Here is a 19584-nt window from a genome sequence, read left to right on the forward strand (position 1 = left end):
AGATGAAACCAGTGGTTTCCAACCTTTTTGTCTTTTGACGTCTTACAAAAAGCAGTGTGTAGTCGGGGTCACATTTCACATGTCTATGAGTTGTTAACAGCTCCACCAAATAGTGATTTTTCCCTCTAAACTTCTCACATGCTTTCATTTCAATAAATGTTCAAATTATTCAATATTTCACCAAAAATCAAAGATTAGAGAAAAAGTCCAAAAACTGAAAACAGATTTGTGTATCAGAACTTTGTTTTTTCTTCTTTCCTCTCCCATTAATCATCTCATGACCCCTCAGATTTATCTGCTGACCCTTTGGAGGGGCCCGACCCCTAGGTTGGGAACCACTGGACTAAACTAGCTAACTGTATATAAAGTAGTTGAAACTAGCTCCACCTTCAGCAGCTACAACAGTAACATGCTGCTCTAACACTGATGCTTCACTATTAATAATCTAATGATGTCATATATAATAATATATCAGTCAGAGGGACCAAACCACTACTTTTACTGCAATACTTTAACTACATCAAGCTCATAATACTTATGTACTTTTACTGCAATACTTTAACTACATCAAGCTCATAATACTTATGTACTTTTACTGCTATATTGTAACTACATCAAGCTCATAATACTTCTGTACCTTTACTTAAGTAGGATTTTTAATTTTTAAATAAGACTTGTAATGGAGTATTTTTACATTGCTGTATAGGTATTTCTACTTAAAGTCCACCTCCACTAAAAAAATACGTTTTTCCTCTTGTTCTTTCAGTTGAAATATATTTACATATTTATAGATTCTGGTATTTTTAATGAGGGAGTAGAAGTAGATGCAATTTTAAGGATTTTAAAAAGATAATTTAACTTTTTTTTGTGGAAAACCACATCATATTTTATATACATCTTAACCACTGCTGCATATTAGTGTTGCATTTTTGGAGAGATGTAAACCAAAACACACAGGGCAGTGAACTGGAATAAACGTAAAATATTTTAAAAAAAACAAAAAAACAAACTGCTTTATATGTATACCAAAAGTTACTGCAATTGGTCAAAAATGTTTTAATCGCTGAGGATTTGATGTAATTGAGAGGTCACTGGACAGTGGATTTTGCGGTGTGCGGATGGAGTGTGGTGGGGTCATTTTGGAGAGGATTGTAGGCGTGGATGGAGACTGCTGCGTGGGTTTCCCGGATGGAGTAGCGACGCCATCTTTACGCCAGTGCTACCGGTGGGTCTTCGGTTCAGCGGAGTGACGGGTGCTGTTGCTGATCCACCACCAGGAATCGCCGAGCAGCCGACAATTCCTCCCTTTCCACCGGGACGCCACGAACAGCCCGAATAACCCGAGCACCATGGCAGATAGAGAGAACTTAGTGTACCAGGCAAAACTCGCCGAACAAGCGGAGAGATACGACGGTAAGTGTCTGGATAGATAACCGCCACTGCACCCCTTTCTCCCCGCTTCTGTCTCCCTGCGCAGGGGGCTTGGAGACGCAGGTGAAGCAGTTCACATGGATTTGTTGGGTGAGAGGAGACAAAATGGCGGAGATTTCTCCGGCCGAATGTATCATTAAACGTTAAAAAAAAATCAACCGTTACACCTCAAATGGAAGAGCAGTATGCTAACAAAAAAAGCCATGTTGGGTACTTGTTAACATTAACGTTACACGGTGTGATAAACTAGTGCCCTGCAGCCGTTAGTTAGCTGGCTAACTTATCTGAATGGCTAACTAGCTGGCTAGCCTTTCTTCAGCCCAGACACGCGTCACGCCAAACTCCATTCAAAAATACAGCGGTACTGCAAAACGTCCACACCCCATCAAACATGACTTCCTCCGAGGCTCTAGTATCCGCTGACAAAGTCCAAATCTAACCTATCTGATCCTACAAGCGGCACAATTAATCTGAAAACTGCCTTGGTTAATGCTAACGTACCGCCCCCACCAACTGTTTTGGGAAGGGAGGATGGTGCCAGCTCGGCAAACTGGGTTTCACCAAATTATAACTCACATTTTAATTATCGGACACTGGTGGAAGAAGTATTCAGATCATTTTGCTTCAGTAAAAGTAGCAATACAGCAATGTAAAAATACTCCATTACTAGTAAAAGTCCTGCATGAAAAATCCTACTTAAGCCAAACTACATGACTTCCCAGTTAAATTAAAAGCTCATTGATTAAAATATTTGTGACCATTTGTGGTAACTCCTCTATTCAGCATACAGATTAAGCATTTATTTTAATATTTAACCTTTTTATTAGTAGTTCACTGCCCTGTGTATTTTGGTGTAAATCTCACCAAAAATGCAACACCAATATGCAGTAGTAGAAGTACCCAAATCCTAGTATAAAAATACTGCATTACAAGTAAAAGTCCTGCATGAAAAATTCTACTGGACTTAAAGTACATGCGTATTAAAAGCAAAATGTACTTATTGTGTATGTATTGCAGTAAAAGTAGTGGCTTGGTCCCTCTGACTGATATATTATTATATATGTCATTAAAGTATTAATACTGATCCAATCCTGTTTTTTCTCTAATGAAATGAAACTATGTGAGAAGTTTAGACGGAAAAATCACTATTTGGTGGAGCTGTTAACAACTCATAGGCATCTGAAATGTGACACCGACTACACACTGCTTTTTGTAGCTAAGATGTCAAAAGCCAAAAAGGTTGGAGACCACTGGTTTCATCTTTAACAATGTGTTGTATTTTTTAATTTTAAGAGTGACTCTACTTTTAAACAACTAGTCAAAAGACTTTCTGTTGCACCACTGGTGAATTCAGTAAACATGAATAAGGCAGCATTTAAGTTTTAAACTATAAAATGGTAAGTTTGCTTCACGTTTGTTAAACCCAGTCTGGTGTTTTTAACGACGCCCCATCCCCATCGCCATGTGACTGCATGGTGGTCTGAGTGAATTGATTGATAGGTGTAGCATCAATGGTATACAGGGCGAGGCGTGGCAGAGTGTATAGCCGCTATGTAATGGCTGGCTGGACAACAATGTTGGCCACGAGTTCAGCTTGAGCCAACTTTGCTTTCAATCGACTTCAGTATACACATACTTACATGTAGTCTTGTGCATTGTCATAGCTCACAGAGGCCTTATTAGTATGATTTACTCAGTCTATAGCTCCATCGTTGGTTAGTTGAACTAAATTTTTAGCAGATAGCACAGGCATACCGCCGTTCTTTTGCCTGTAAAACAGAAAAGCAGGTTGAGTGACATTTTCTTTGTTATCATAGTGACATCAGACACTGCACCGTGAAATTAATCAATCAATCTTTGTAGTAAAGGTTCAGCACATGCAGGCAGGCTGCATTAGCTGCTGGTGTGTGTGTGTGTGTGTGTGTGTGTGTGGCCTGGCTTTTGTTATAGTAAAGCCAATATATGGCAAGTCACAGGGGTCAATTCGTGTATGCTTTAACGCCTATAATTAGGGCTGCACCAACAATTATATTCATTATCAATTGATCTGTATTATTGATTAATTGATAGTTATAAATTGTCAAAAAATGGGGAAAATGTTGATTTATTGTTTCCCAGTGCCCAAGACAACGCCCGCAGATGTCTTCTTTTGTCCCGACCAACAGTCCACAACCCAAAGATATTCATTTATTATCATAGAGGACTAAAGTTACTAGTAAATATTTACGCTTGAGAGGCTGGAAACAGAGAATTTGGACGTATTTTCTTAAAAAAATTGTCAAAACAATTATCAAAATAGTTTGCGATTAACTTTTATGTTGATCGGCTAATCGTAGCAGCTCTACCTATAATAATATTCAGAGCTGATAGGTTTTTAATATTGAGGGGTGAAGTGAGCACAGCTGCACACAACAGCACTTTGTTTATTGACTGACATGACACAGCAAGACTCCGACCACACACCTTTTTAAGTGCAACACACATCGTATTGCATCATTTTACACCTATAACGAAACAATTAAATAATTTCTAAGCTTTTTTTTGGAATACTTAATCAGCGATTGTTTTATATTTTAACGTAACTTACTGAAATGATTAATAGATCGTTGATACCTGGTTATCTTCTCCACAATAACAAGGTGCAGATGATTTTAAAAAACGTAGCGTGAATAGTGAACACAGCTGTGTTAACCTGTCCATGCCGCACTCAGAGGTCTCACAGCTCCATATGTCTGACAACGAATGCAAAAAATGGTGAACTTTGGTGGTGAAATTTTTGATCAGTAACCCTCTGTTCAGGCTCTTTTCTGTGCTCTGGTTTCCATATGCACCAGATGTATTTTTAATGTATATAAAGAAGGGCTGCAACTAATCTCTTTCATCTGCCGGTTATTTTCTCGATTAATTGTTTCGTCAATAAAATGTCAGAAAAGGATGAAAAATACCAGTTAAAATTTCATAGAGCTCATGGTGCCGTCCTCAAATGTCTTGTTTATGTCTGATCAACAGTCCAAAATCTCTAGATATTCAATTTACTGTCATGTATGATACAGAAAAACTTCAAATTCCTCAGTGGAGAGGCTGCAACCAGCAATTTTTTTTGTGTTTTTGCTTAAAAAATGACTGTAACAATTCTAATATAAAGGCCTTTATTTCTTTATAATAGACTTAGAATAACATTTGTATTGATTAGTGCATTTTATGTGTTTATGGTCAAATAAATAAATTAAAACAACCCATTTTCTGGACAAAATAATGAATTGATTTCTTGAGAAAATAATCAGCAGATTAATCAATAATGAAAATAATCGTTGAATGTCTTGGAAGTACACTTTTGCAGATCGACTTTATCATTTTGTCGTTGCCCTAGAAGTTGGTGTCCAAAGAGGGTCAGAGAAGTGCAGTTTGTTCCAAGCACTGGCGGAGCGGTGATTGTGATCAGCTCCGCAGAGCTCGTAATGCTGAAAAAGTGTTTAAATGGCACGGAGAGGTCATTGGGTTTTTCAGAGTGCAGGCCTGGCTGGAGGGTAAAGCCATCAAAGCAGCATAGTGCTCTTCTTGGCTCGTAACCATCGTGTATCAGGTTTCTCCAGCACCAGCATGCTGCATGAAACCCTGCTATCGGCTCCTGCAGGTAACACCAGGGCTCTGCGATATGACGATATATATCGTGTGACGATTGGAAAAACATCTATAGTTTCATATTATCCTCCTATCGTTTAAATCACACTGTTTACTATTTAGTCTGTCCATCTTTTGTGCGGATCACATGAATAAATTATTCTTCTCGGCTTTTTACTCACAATACTCGTAACGAATGTAGTTGTTGTCAACTGGAGGGCTCACCAAGCCTGCGGTGAAACACAGAAGAGAGCAGCAGCGTGACCATAAATGACAACAAAATGCAGCAGAGACTCTCACACTGAGCTGAAATGACTCTAGTGCACATAAATTAGGTAAATAACATAAATAAACAGAGTCTCTACTGTGTCATTTATGGTCGTGTTAGTTTCTCTACTGTCCTCTGCTCTCTAACAGGGGCGGGGCTCATCCCTCCGCGTGTGTGTGTGTGTGTGTTTGTGTGTGTGTTTGTGTGTGTTGCACACACAGCACAGCAGAGGAGAGGCAGTGAACCAGGAGAGGTACTCGAGTTGAGAACAGCTACACTTGATGCGTTACTGTAAGTGCAATAAAAGCTTCACAAGTAAAACGCCAAGGAGAGTAATTTAATCCGGGCAAAACATGAAGGGGAAGGAGGGGGGGGCAGAAACTATTCATTCATTGAATCTGCAGCTACTTTTGTTTTGATTACTATGGAAGATAATGACATTTTTTACTGTCATTTGCATACCACACATTATGCACCAGAAAACATGACCTTGTCCCACAGTTGCATTGTCACATTCAACACAATAGCGTGATATACACTTATATATTCTAAGGTTGTGTCTTTTGTGTCTGTTTTATGTTAATCTCCAGATGAACAGCTTGTTTTCATCGCTGTTTCTACCCCGAATCCTATGCTCAATGTTTCACGCTGCGTCACCTCGAAGATGTGAAAATTTTCAAAGTACAAGGCAGACAAATCACATTTGATCTAGCTTCACTCTCCTGGCTTAGTTCCCGGCGGCATCACACCACACAGTAGCTGTCCCGTCGGTGGTGAATATCTGCATTAGAAGAAGAGTTTATAGTTGGGCAGCGTACCAGGCAGTCCATTAATAAAATACTGAGACACCTTTCAGAACTGTACACTGTGGTTTAAGTTCTTTGTTAATGGGAGGAGGATGTGCTTATTTTGAATTAAGAAAATCACTGTGTGCACTTCTTAACCCCCCCCCCCCCCAAAATATTATTAATAATTATAATGGAAGAGACAGTTCACCTAATTTACAAAGAAATATCTTAACATGTACATCTAACCAGACATGCAGATAGTTTTGGTTATATTTGTCCAGGTTTGAGATTTTTTTTCTGCCTCTACCTCAAAACAACGGAGGTGAATGTGTGCCGGTTACTCTGGATAATCCACTGAAGAAATTGTCAACAGTTTGATAGGGACTATTTCTCCAGTAGAAAGTAGTTCTGATGAAATCCAGTGAAATAAATTCTCCTTTTTGATGATAGTGAACGCCCTCAAACACTGTCGAACATCACACTTGTGCGTTGATAAATGTTCTCGTGCTGCCACTGCTATTTTTATTATTGAGTCATCTGTTAATTAATTGTTGATTAATCATTTGGTTGTTTGAAATGTCACAAAATAGTGAGAAATGCCTGTTACAATGTCTAAAGCCAAATGTGGCATTACCAAAGATATTCAATGTACCATCATGTCTGGCAAAGAAAAGCAGCAAATCTTTTTCAAAAGGAGGCTGCAAACAATGAAAAAATTACTTAAATGATTATTTGATTATAGAAGTAGTTTTCAATTAGTCGTTGCAATCCTGAACAGTAGTGAATGAGACAGTTAACAATAGAAAAATAAACTTGTCAGAGGTCCTCATAGGTCTAATTTTTTGGGCCCAATCTGAAACCAACCTGTAGAAATCCTGACGTGCATGAAAACAGCTGGAAAGATACTGGAGAACAGTCAGACCTGGTCTGAAACAGACCCTTAGATTATTAAATTTCATTCAAAATGTGATCTACTATAACAGACCCAAACACAGAGAGAACTCCAACATTGGATTGTCTTGAAGAAGCTTCAGCTGATGTGTGTTGACCCCCTGATACTGATTTGACCTGTGTAACCATGTCGGTCTGAAAATACCCAAGACATCAGTTTCTTGTTACTTATTGGCTGACTTACATCCCCATACTGAATACCAGTAGCTGAAGCTAACAGTTAATAATATCTGCTCTGCTCATACATTGATTCAGCTCTAATTACAATAAAACCATCTCATTTTGTCTTGGGGTTTGTCTTGATGCTCTGACAAGATGCATTCACCTCCATACATTTTATAACCTGTTGTTATGCAACACTGCCAAGATTTGTTCACACAATAACTTGAAGAGCCCGTTCCTTATGTCATTCATGTCCTTGTGTCTCAGAAATGGTGGAGTCGATGAAGAACGTGGCCAGTATGGACGTGGAGCTGACGGTGGAGGAGAGGAACCTGCTGTCGGTAGCGTATAAGAACGTGATCGGAGCCAGAAGAGCCTCTTGGAGGATAATCAGCAGCCTCGAACAGAAAGAAGAAAACAAAGGCGGCGAAGATAAACTAAAGATGATCAGAGAATACAGGAAAACGGTCAGACACCGTCATACTGTCTCATTACTTTTCACTGTTTGGAAGCCGTGTGAGATACGAGGTTTTAATGATGAAGATACAGAAGTTTATTCATGTGATGAAATGTACAGTATTATCAAGCATGTTTAGTTGAGGGGAACCGTAAAATTTTCAGTGGCAAGAGTCCATTTAAGCCCGTTTTTGTACTCGCCAGACAGAAGTCACATCACAATCTGCAATCCCTCTAACAAAACATTACCCGTCCTCTGTGACTCTTGCTGCAGTATACTGACAGTTTCCTTGTTATGAAGCTCCTGATCGCCTCCGTTTTTGCCAGTCAAATCACTGCCTTCTTTTAGCTGCGTCATTGCACACAGAGTAACGCAGTGTGACAGCATGACAGGCTGTGAACCTTTACAGAGCGTTCTCTCTCTTTCTCTCAATCACTTAAATACATAACTGTGATGGAGACGCACGCTCTGTAGCGCGCTCGGATTTTTATAAATGAACTAATAACAGGATGCACTTTCTATTTCTCTGGCTGTAACTGGATCCAGATGTTGAACAACAGCATTAAAACAGGAGTCTTACAGGTGAAACATTAGACTCATGTAGGCTGTTAAAGGAGGCTGCAGGTCAGCTGGATTGTACTGTAACTGGTAGATCAGGTGTATTGAAGAAAGAAACCTCAGTAATAATGAATATTTATAAGAGCGAAAACTATGTGAAGATAAGAAGAAGCATGAAACACGAGCTCATGACAAATTAAAATACCGACGTCGCCCCCGCAAAGTCGATGCATCAGCCTGAAGTGCCAACTCTGAGTTGAGTGATTTGAATCAGAACTAATTTTAAGTTGCTACTTACCTTTTTATTTCATGGAGGTAAGTGCACTCTTAATATAATCAAATTTCCATATCTAATAGGCGAGGTGCCACAGATGTTTTACCTTTTTTTTTTTTTTGACTTTTTAAGCTCTTCTTCTCTGATCTTTTTGTTTTATGTGTGATTTCACAGCCCAACACTACACATCTAAATGAAATAATGAGACAGGCAGCAACTATAAATCCACTTTAAATCACTTTTTCTACATTTCTGCTGCAGACTGACACTGAGTGCAGTGCAACACAGCAGCCATCCATTCATTTAGCAAAAAGGAAAAACAATCTTTTAATCAAGACTATCTGTAATCATTTCTGCTTACATCTAGTACCTTTTTTTTTTATTTCCCATTACAAACTCACCGGCTCCAACAGGGTAAAGGCAACATCCAAAGAAAGAGCAGTTTCATTTACGAGGACATGTGGCCATGAAATGATGTTTAAAATGTCAGGTTTAGATGGCCGACAACGACCCTGGAACAGACTAATGCTTCCACGGGTGGGGAGGGGGTGGGAGGCTTTACTGTTGTTGGTGTGGCAGCAGACAGAATTTATATCGATGTGTTTTTTTAAATGAATCACATCCAGTCCAAACTCACACACACAAATTCATTTACAATTTTAATACATTAAATCAAATTCAATCAGAGCTCATTAACGTTATGATTTACGACATTAAATCTCAGCTGAGTCGAATCGTATCGAATCAGCTGTGAATCATAAAATAATTACGTTTTTATGTTCCAAGCAAATTTCACTCCAGCGTCTGTAATATTCTCTGTGGCGGCGCCGTTCAGTGACAGCGGTGCGTGTTTGTGTGTCTGCAGGTTGAGAAAGAGCTGAAATCAATCTGCAACGACATTCTGGATGTACTGGACAAGCACCTCATCTTAGCTGCAACCACGGGAGAATCTAAGGTTTTCTACTACAAAATGTACGTAATAAACGCGTGTGTGTATGTTTCTGTTGCACATAATGTGTTCGTTCTGATCATTCACATGTTAAAGTCAGGTACATGTACAGTTTTTTTTTTGGCTAAGTCTTCCACATCAGCATTAACATCACTTAAACAAACACACCTCTCACCTTGACGTAAGCTGGCGTGAACATGATTCACTGGGCTATTAACTGCACTTCTGCTAACCTCAGTCACCTCTTCATTCACTTGGATCAGTGCTATCGAACCAGTATGCTGATCAGATGTTAGTTTGATGTACAGCTCTGCTAATAATATCTCCAGCCTGTATTATACAGCTTCTATTTTTAATGTTTGCCATAGTTTAGCACTGCAGGTGTTGAGTAATTATATTTAACAGCAGCAGAAGAGACAGTAATAAAGACCACAGTGGTTTAGTCAGTATCTAGTACAAGCTATTACAATAACAATAGTAACTATTTAAATGAAATCTGCTGTGACAGGAAGTTGGGGAAACTGTAAAAAAAAAATAATGCCAGAAAAATATATTAAAATGTATATTGTATGAAAAAAAACAACAACAACTAAGCAGTAAACAATGTTAATATTCAAAGGCTTGTTCAGCATCATTATTGTAGGGGTGTAACTGCTCCAAACTTGAACAATACAGGACATTTGATTCAGTTAAACTGGCTTGTTTGAATTTATCAAATGTGATTTATTTAACAATCAGTAATCTGAACTCTTAACTAAGATAAGATGAAACTTTATTGATCCCACGAAGCACAATTTAGGCGTTACAGCTGTAAGCCACAAGTAAAAATCAGACAACTTACATAACAGAAGAGCACAACATACGTATATCTATATAAACAGTGTACACAAACAAATAGCAGCCAAAAGTGTAAGACCTGAGATGTGTAATGTGTGAAAGCAGATTGTCTGACTGACCGCGGTGTTTCCTCTGCTCAGGAAGGGAGATTACCACAGGTACCTGGCAGAGTTCGCCACGGGCAACGACAGGAAGGAGGCAGCAGAGAACAGTTTGGTTGCGTACAAAGCTGCTAGCGACATCGCCATGATCGAACTCCCTCCAACGCACCCTATTCGTCTGGGATTGGCCCTTAACTTTTCTGTTTTCTATTATGAAATCCTCAACTCGCCAGACCGTGCTTGCAGGTAGGTGTTTGGCATATAAATATCAGACTGAAACTACAGTGTGTGTGCGTGTGTGTGTGTGTGTGTGTGTGATGGGAAAAGGGTCGTTCATAGCGCCAGAATTATGCAGAATCGTCCTCCAACTCTTCAGCTCTCCTGAAGTTTTTTTTGCCTCTTTTAAGCCAATAGATGTGTTTCCATCAACCTGTTTTTATTTACATTTTCAATTTGTTTATAAAAAATCCTAAGTGAACTTTTTTTTTTTTTTTTTTTTTTTTTTTTTTTTTTTAAGTATCGCAGAAAATTATTTTAGCTGTGGTGGAAAAGTTGGCGTATATAAAAGCAAAATGCGACAAAATACAATGGAATTTGTTCTGATTTAATTGTCCACTAATGTTTCTCCTCTACTGAAGATATGAAAAAATAGTTCTGTTGCTCAACTTAACTTAATGAAAAAAATGTTATATTTCCGTCATGTTGACTACATTATTTTTCACAGTTTGAAGTTTGACTAGTCCTCTTTTAATCACATCGTGTGGCATCTGTATTGGTTTAATGGCCTCGACTGGGGAAAAATAGTGCCACCAGCTGTTTATCTTGATGAATCAACTCTAAATATTCACAAATTTTTTTTGATCTGTAAATCATGCAAAGATATTCAAGTAGAGCCCCAGAATATAAATATAGACCTGGAAATTTCAATAATTGGATGGAAACAGCTTGTTTTTCTGCCTTGTAATGGCCAAAATTTGGGGGGAAAAAAGTGCTGTGAAGCTGTTGCAGTTTAACATTTTTGTCCAATTTGGTAAAATGTGTCCACATGTTTCAACATCATTTCCTCTCTGCCGTGGCTCAAATCCCACATGAAAAGAAGCCGAGAGTGTGTTCTAGCTGTCAGGACGCTGAGCGAAATGATTCTCAGGAACGTGGCAACTTTCTGGAACAACTTCTGAAAGTGAACAGATTGTGAATTTCCATCCCGACACAAAATCCTCCCCCCCACCACCCTTCTTTTGTGAACAGAATCAAACATATGCAGTACAGATGCTGCCGCCGTGTGTTTTGCTCATAAATATGCGTCTTCACTTCCTGCCGCGATGCAAAAGTGAAGCCAAAATGTCTCCTTTTCCGGGAGCCGCCATCTTGCTTGCGTGACGCCATCTTGCTTGCGTGACGCCATCTTGCTTGTGTGACGCAATTTTTTGGAGCCAGAGTCTTAGCAGTAGAGTCGGACGGCGGGATGATGACCTGAGGGACACGCCCCCCCCTCAGCCATCCCGCCGCCTGATGGAGGTTTGAGAGCAGCTGTCACAGCTGTCAATCATGACGTCACACCCCCTTTTTATATCGTCAAATAACTCATTAAAAACAAACTTATCAGAAAAAATGAGCGTGATAAGAACAACCTAAAATGACAGAAACCATCTTTGGGGAAAAATGTATTTGACATGTACTTTGATTGACATGGAGGGGGCGGGATTTATACTGCAACCAGCCACCAGGCAGTGATAGAGATGTTTTGGCTTTACTTTCGGGCAGCTGTCACGTCGTCCATCTTAATACACCTGTTCGCAGTATGTATGTGTGTAACTGTGTCGTCCTGCCGTCCTCTCTGCCGACAGGTTGGCGAAGGAAGCGTTTGACAATGCCATTGCAGAACTGGATACGCTGAGCGAGGAAAGCTATAAGGACTCAACACTTATCATGCAGTTGCTACGTGACAACTTGACACTATGGACCTCAGACGTGCAGGGAGACGGTGAGAGAGCGTTTACTTTTTCTTGTCAGGGCATCATGTTCATTTCTGAGTGATTCTGACTGATTGATTCCTTACTTTCACCTTTTTGTTACTCTGCTTTTTGACAGCTTTATTCTTTTATTCTTAATGCTGGCTTGTCCCTTCAAATGATAGCCTCCATCTCCACTCATCCTTCAAGGGATGATTGCTGCTCTTGATTGCAGCTGATAGAAAGAATGATTGCAAGAGAGTTGCAAGTATTTTTCTAAGGCTGATAATGGTATAAAATAGCATCTAGAAAACTCTGAACTTTTCTTTTTCCTCTAATTTTCCCCCTCTCACAGTGGTTCCTCTTCAGACGCTTTTCCCTCCTTTTCTTCCTCTCTTCATACATCCTACTCATTACTCACACACTCCTCTAACGTCTCATCTCTCCCTCGTTCTTCTGTAGATTGTTAAGGACAGCCCTCTTCCTTCATTCTTCCTCCGTTATAGAAGTATATTTTGTAAGTCTTTCCTCCTGTCTTGAACCGTTTCTACGTCAAAGCTGTCACTCCTGTCTCACCACCCCGACCAGCCCGTCACTAACTCCCCACACAGAGTCCGGCCTTGCTGAATGTTTTGTGATGAGGGGTGATGATGAACCTCTCCTGTCCACAGCCCTGAAAACACTACTGAGTTTAAATTGTATTCTTTCCCTTTTTCACCTGTTCACCTGTTTTTCTGCATGAGTGGAGCTCGAGCGCTGTGTGTTTTTTTTAGTGTCTCCGGGGTGTCTGCAAGTCTGTGAAAAGTCTAAATCATGCAAGATTGTGTCCAAAAGAAAGCCAAAGTCCTGACTTCACTTCCCAGCCCAGTCACTCACATGTGTTTTAAGATAAAGTATCAACTACAACAGTTGCTATATAAGAGAGAATTTAACCCTTATTATTTTAATAAAGTTAAGCAATGTTTAATTTGTTAGCATTCTGAAACGCTACAGCTCCCATGTAAGTTTTTCAGCAGGGAAATGTGTGTGTCATGTTAGTTTTTTTTCTACATTATCTGTGATACACACACACTTTCCTTTGTGAGTGCAAGTGACTTTTGTTCTGAAACCTCCCAACTTTTTAGCTGCTGTCTAAAAATGATCTGTCTCAAATCAAAGTTCACAGTGTGACAGAGTGCTACAGGTCCCACCAGGCAATTATTCTCCCCGATAACCAAAAATGTGAGGAATTAGTGAGCTGCGCTGAACAGATAATTATGACACTAAACCATCTGAGAAGTGATGTGAGGAAGCATTTTTGGATTTTGATACAAAAGATGGAAAAATCATAGATAAAAGTAAGGCTGATTGCTGGCTTTTTAAAAAGGCAGCTGCCTTCCAGTGACATAGATTCTACCACGTAGTTTAGAAAATGTGTTTTTGTTCTCATGAGTTCAGACGTGATTTTTTTTTTTTTTTTTTTTTGTTAAAAAAAGATACAGACGGCCCTGTTAGACTGTCGACCTTTCAGTCTGCCAGGCTGCTGACGTTTAATTTGTCACAGTCTCAGACTTTTTCAAGTCTGTCTTACAACGTGAGTCAGGAGCCCAAATGAACATTATGAACATTGACACAGGTTTTTGCTCATTGTAATCATTCCTCCTGTTCATACTGACCGTTAGATGATCCTTTCCTAATGCGCTTTCAATGTAAGTGACGGAGAACAAAATCCACAAGTATCTTTTTGGTGCAAAAATGTATTTAAAAGTTTATCTGACGATATGATGAGGCTTCAGTGGTCAGTTAGTCAAATAAAGCAGATAAATCTACTCTGTTGAGCTGCGGTGGAAGTATAGTAACAAAAAGAGGAACTTTAGCACTAAAAAGACTTAAACGTTGACAGATATCTACTTGATTTGACTCATTTGGACGGAAGCCTCATGGTAGCTTGAGATAAATGTTTAAATATATTTTTGCATAAAATGAGGACTGTGGATTTTGTCCCCAACAATGTTAGGGTTATACTCCAATATCGTTATGATTTTGAAGGTTTCCAGAAGTTTCACTTTGGCTCTCTGTGGAAACGACAGTCCATTATTCACTTCTAATTGGAAAACGTGAGCAGAAACACAAGTTAAGATCGAACTCTCGTCAGTTGATTCGAGCTTAAATCTAAAGTGGGAGAACTTGCGGACATCCCTGTATCCTTCACACCGTGCACGTCAGTATCACAGCACACAGCCTCACCCAGACATGATCTGCCGAAACGCACCAGTGGGCAGAGTTTGGAAACCTGTGAATGCAGCTGATTTTGAAGTGTGATGTAACAGCATGCGGGGCTGCTGCTCCATCTCCCGTGGCTCTCTCTCACATCCCGGTTAGCCGCGGCACTAATGAGCACTGTTACGGTTTCTATTTTAATCATGATGGATTCTCAAGCCTTTGTTATTTGTGCCTCTTAATTCTTCATTGCGCAGATGGCTGTGTTGTCTCTATGGTAACCTCTCTAAGCAACCGGTGGTACGAGATCACAAGGCGTTTTCACCCCCTTCGTAAATCTGACTGACTTGTTTTGAAGGCGCTGTGGATTAACTCTCGCTCTACTGACACAATCACTGGTCAACATCGCAGTTTATGAGCGTTTGGTGATTATTAACATGACTGCCTGCATCACACATCACTCTTCTTTCAATCATACAACTTAGAGTTTGTGCAAAATTGTTTTCATATTTGAAGGAAGCTTTCTACTCATTTCAAAATGTTGGCTCTGATCTTTCCCATAAAGGACAAGTCTGTCTTAAAACAGCAGTCAGGAGCCTAAATTAACATTGAAACAGGTTTTTTTCTTGCTGTAATCATTCCTCCTGTTCATACTGACCATTAGAAGATCCCTTCATAATGCACTTATAATGTAAGTGATGGAGGCCAAAATCCACAGTCCTCCTTCTGTGCAAAAATGTATTTAAAAGTTAATCTGAAGCTTCAGCGTCCAAATGAGTCAAATCCAGTAGATATCTTTCAACGTTACAGTCTTTTTAGTGACAAAGTCCCTCTTTTTGTTACTATACTTTCACCTGCAGTTCAACAGTGAAACACAAAGAGGGAATTTGATGCTAAAAAGACTGTAAATGTGTCAGATATCCACTTGATATGACTAACTCAGACTGCTGAAGCCTCATATAAGCTTTTTGCATAAAATGACTTTTGTGGACACACTGTGGATTTTGTCCCTCATCGCTTACTGTACATTGAAAGCACATTATGAAGGGAATCTTCTAATGATCAGTATGAACAGGAGGAATGATTACAGTGACCAAAACCTGTGTCAATGTTCATTTGGGCTCCTGACTGTTGATTTAAGACACACTTGAAACATTGTGAACTTGTCCTTTAATGCATCCCTCTACTCACTAAATAAAGGAACTGCACAGGGCGGAGGGCTTATGCTGAAACATTAGTTGGTTCATATCCCAGAGTAGAGAGAGACACAGAGACGAGAATATTAATACAGTATATGTCAGCACCTTCCTGTGTGTGCGTTCAGCCAACTTGGCCGTCACCACTTTGCCAACACACACTGTCTTCCAATTCTGTACTTAAGGGATAAGTTTGGCAATTTTTCTATATTTTTCTTATCGTCAACAATTCTCACGCGCAGAACCAAACCAACTTATTCCTCTGTGCCGTAGACCTGAGTTGTCGTCCAAAAACTATTATAAACACCTCCAGTGAGCCACACTGTTGCACCGGGTGACATGTTTCTTCACCGAGAAGAGTTTGGGCAAGTTAGCTTGTTTCAAAACGGCTCCAAACACTAATAACAGCAAACAAATGTTCTACTCTGTCTGTGACAACAGTTTTATACAGAAATATTAGAAAAATAACCCTGATAATTTTATTTCATCCCTGTTAGGTGGGCTTGAGATTTCAAAATTTCTTTTGCAGGAAAACCTGTGATATGAACTTTGGTGTTAAGTTTTACAGATGAAGACAGTTGCGTTATGGGAAATGTAGGATACAGTATGTTGTTTTAGTAATATAGTAATACACTGTATGTTGTTGGCATGTCTGTGTTTTATAATTGTGACCTTATTTAAAAAAAAAAATCAACTGAAGTCCATCAAATGGCAAAATTAGTTTAAGTGTCAAGAGTAAGTTTCATCACAAAGTAGCTTTTAAAGATCTGATTCATGTTTATAAGACAATTTGAGTCCAAAATTGAACTTTTGGCTGGTTTTTTACTTGCATGTAATAAAACAAATGTGTTGTTGCTCTGATGGAGTGAGTGCCTGTAATTCAGCAGTGAATTCTGTGAGTTAATTGTTTTCTAGATAAATGAATTGTGTCTTGCACTTGCTCTGAGCTCTAACAGCAAGAGAAACGCATCACGCTCGTTCACTCTTTCCCGGTCGACCTCACGGAGCGAACTCCCAGCAGGGCCACGGCTCTCTCGTAAACGACCACGTTTAGCTGCATCTTATTAAGCACTCAAAGATGACGGCAAACCTCTGTGACTGATCTGTTTCTGTTCCTCTTCCTCAGGTGAAGAACAGAACAAAGAAGCACTGCAAGATGCGGAGGACGAGGCCCAGTGAGACTGAACAACACAAGACAAACCTTTCCTCTCCTCCTCCTCCTCCTCCCTTATTTCTCTCCTCCCAGCACTAGCTCCTGTCCCCAGCTACAGTTTTCAACTGGGTTTATACTGCAGCCCTCTCTCTGTCTCTCTCTCTGTCTCTGTGTCTCTCTGTCTCTCTCTCTCTCTCTCTCTCTCTCTTTCTCAACCTTCTCCTCCATTTCCTCCCAGCTGTCTCACCTTTTCTCCTCGTATGCACGTCATCTCCCAGTCCCCTCAGGGCCCAGTCGGGTCATCATTTCCACTTCCCCGGGGGTTTTACCTTTTTCTTTTTTTGTTTGTTTGTTTGTTTGTTTGTTCTTTTTTGATGAGTCAGTTTGCAAGTCTGTAACCCTTTAAAGGTTCATGTCCTCTTTTACTGTTTTAATTTTTGCTTTACTTTGCTGTATCATCTGTTGCCAAGTACGCTTGCCTGTATTTGTAACACACATATGCAAGAGTTTATTTAAAGACAATACTTTGCTGTTCAACTTGTTCCTGTGTATGTGTGTTTATGAACAATTATAATGTCCATGCCTCTGTCAGTCATTTTTTTTTTAAACAATTCAGTTTGCAAATTGAGGAAATATAACGGTGACGGAAGGTTTAAAAGGGATGCGTTAAAGCTTTTTAGGAAGAACTAAGTGCCCTCTTTACTTTGTGGTTACCAAATCTGCTTCTTCCACACATCAATAGGTCTTTTTTTTTTTAAAATGACAAACAGCAGAATGTCCCCCCTTCTCCGAGCATCACTCTGACCTCTTCTCTTGTCCACTCTTGGACCAAGTATTGTGCTGAAAGGCTGTAGCGCTTTTGCTAATGGCAGATTGCTAGGTAATGGCTTTTTAGCAGATAAAATGTGTGTATGTGTGTGTGTGTGTGTGTGTCTGTGTGTGTGTGTGCGTGGGAGGGGAATGCTCAACACTCTTTGATTGTAATGTAATGCAGTTTTGCATTGGCACCATATGGAGAAAAAAAAAAAAAAGTTTGGGAAATAGAGGCCTGCTGTATCTTACTCCCCTGACTCTTTCAGGTTTTCCTCGTCTCTACTCTCTGTCTCTTTCCTCTCATTTCCTCTCTTCCTTCTGTTCAGTATGTGTAACGTGAATCTGATTTGTACTACTGGATATTCTCACCGGAGCCACAAGTACCATCTGTATTCTTACTGAAACACAGCATGGAATTAACATTAAACTTCAAAACTGAAAAAATGTCAAATTAACATGCGTGAGATGTTGTTATTTCCTGTCAGTGTATGTTTTTGATCACTAGAGGGCAGCGCTGGCCAGCAGCAGACGAATGAGTCCCATTTGTAGATAAGATTGAATACAGTTGTATTTTGTATTGTTTTTTTTTGGTTTGTTTTTTTTAATTATCTAAAAAGTTTTATCTAAAAAGTGTAATTTCACTTCCATTTTTTTTTCTATAAAACAGTTTCTAACACAAACATAAAGCTGTATTTTAGTTTTAGATTGTTCTCATGTCAGCCCCCCTTTTCTTTAGGAGTTCCCCTGTTGTATTTCACCCTGCTCACATTATATTTCTCGTGACAAACCCAAACCAGATGATGAAAAAATGGAGCGGAAACATGCACAGATGGGTGAACTATTAAAGGAAAAACAAGCGTCTTAGTAAAATGTGTTTAGCCACTACAAACCATCCAGAATGGCTCCAAGTATGTCCTAAAACAACAGTCAGGTGCCCAAACATACATTGACACATGCTCTGTTAGCTGTAATCATTCCTTCTGTTCATACTGACCACTAGAAGATCCCTTCATAATGTACGTACAATGTAAGTAATGGAGGATGAAATCTACAAGCCTCCTCCTGTGTAAAAATGGGTTAAAAGTTTATATGAAGCTTCAGCTGTCCAAATTAGTCAAATCAAGTCTTTTACTAGTTAGTCTTTTAGTGACAAATTCCCTCTTTTTGTTACTAACGTTCCACTGCAGCTCAACAGGAAAACAGTGAGACATAAAGAGGGAATTTTTAACTAAAAAAGACTGGAACTGTGGAAGAAATCCACTTTATTTGACTAACTCAAGAGTGTTGAAGCCTCATCTGATCCTCAGATAAACATTTACTGTATAAATGCTGTTTGGGATATTACTCAATGTGTTAATGTGAACATCTAACAGAACATTTAATCATATTCCTGTTGAATCCATTATGTCATGATAGTGCGTGCGGCAGTGTGAGTCATTGGGAGAGACTGTATATCTTTTATCAACTTATACATTTCAAAAAGATGGGAAGTGTGCAGCTTAACAAATCACATCATTCTCAGAATTTTAAAGCACTTAAGACCTAAATTTTTACTTTGAGCAGCTTTATAAATACTGCCTCTTTTCTGTGGAGTTATACGTATGAGTATTTGTGATAAGAGTGTGCACCCTGTGGTTTGACTTTACCTGTGAAGGTGAAAGTGAGGCTGCAACATGAGTAAGGCTTTGTTATGATTATGGTTATCCAAGACCTCCCGTTGATACACTGCAGTGTTTAACATCTGTGAAGGTTAAATCGGACTGCAGTGTTTTTGTTTGTTTTTTTCTTGTGTCTTGAACGCTTTGATTTCCTCGTTATAACTAATATTTTCTTCTCTTCCACCCTTTTTACTGTATTTTCCACTCAGAGCCATT

General features: G+C 39.4%; 1 protein-coding gene across 1 annotated transcript; it reads left to right on the plus strand.

Moving 5' to 3' along the window:
* Positions 1-1096: 1096 nt before the first annotated feature.
* On the plus strand, positions 1097-18165 carry LOC121910177 (14-3-3 protein epsilon). The gene is made up of 6 exons (XM_042431249.1): positions 1097-1413; positions 7489-7688; positions 9376-9482; positions 10437-10643; positions 12245-12381; positions 16871-18165. The coding sequence occupies exons 1-6, from the start codon at positions 1350-1352 to the stop codon at positions 16921-16923; spliced, it is 768 nt and encodes a 255-aa protein (XP_042287183.1). The 5' UTR covers positions 1097-1349; the 3' UTR covers positions 16924-18165.
* Positions 18166-19584: the final 1419 nt, after the last annotated feature.

This window comes from Thunnus maccoyii, chromosome 13 (assembly GCF_910596095.1).
Source record: "Thunnus maccoyii chromosome 13, fThuMac1.1, whole genome shotgun sequence".
Lineage (NCBI taxonomy): Eukaryota > Metazoa > Chordata > Actinopteri > Scombriformes > Scombridae > Thunnus > Thunnus maccoyii.

Bases quoted from the DNA above. Each gene is read 5' to 3' on its own strand.
- LOC121910177 (XM_042431249.1), top strand. From the start codon at position 1,350: ATGGCAGATAGAGAGAACTTAGTGTACCAGGCAAAACTCGCCGAACAA. The intron at 9,483-10,436 runs GTACGTAATAAA...TCCTCTGCTCAG, and splicing joins AAGGTTTTCTACTACAAAAT to GAAGGGAGATTACCACAGGT. The intron at 12,382-16,870 runs GTGAGAGAGCGT...CCTCTTCCTCAG, and splicing joins CTCAGACGTGCAGGGAGACG to GTGAAGAACAGAACAAAGAA.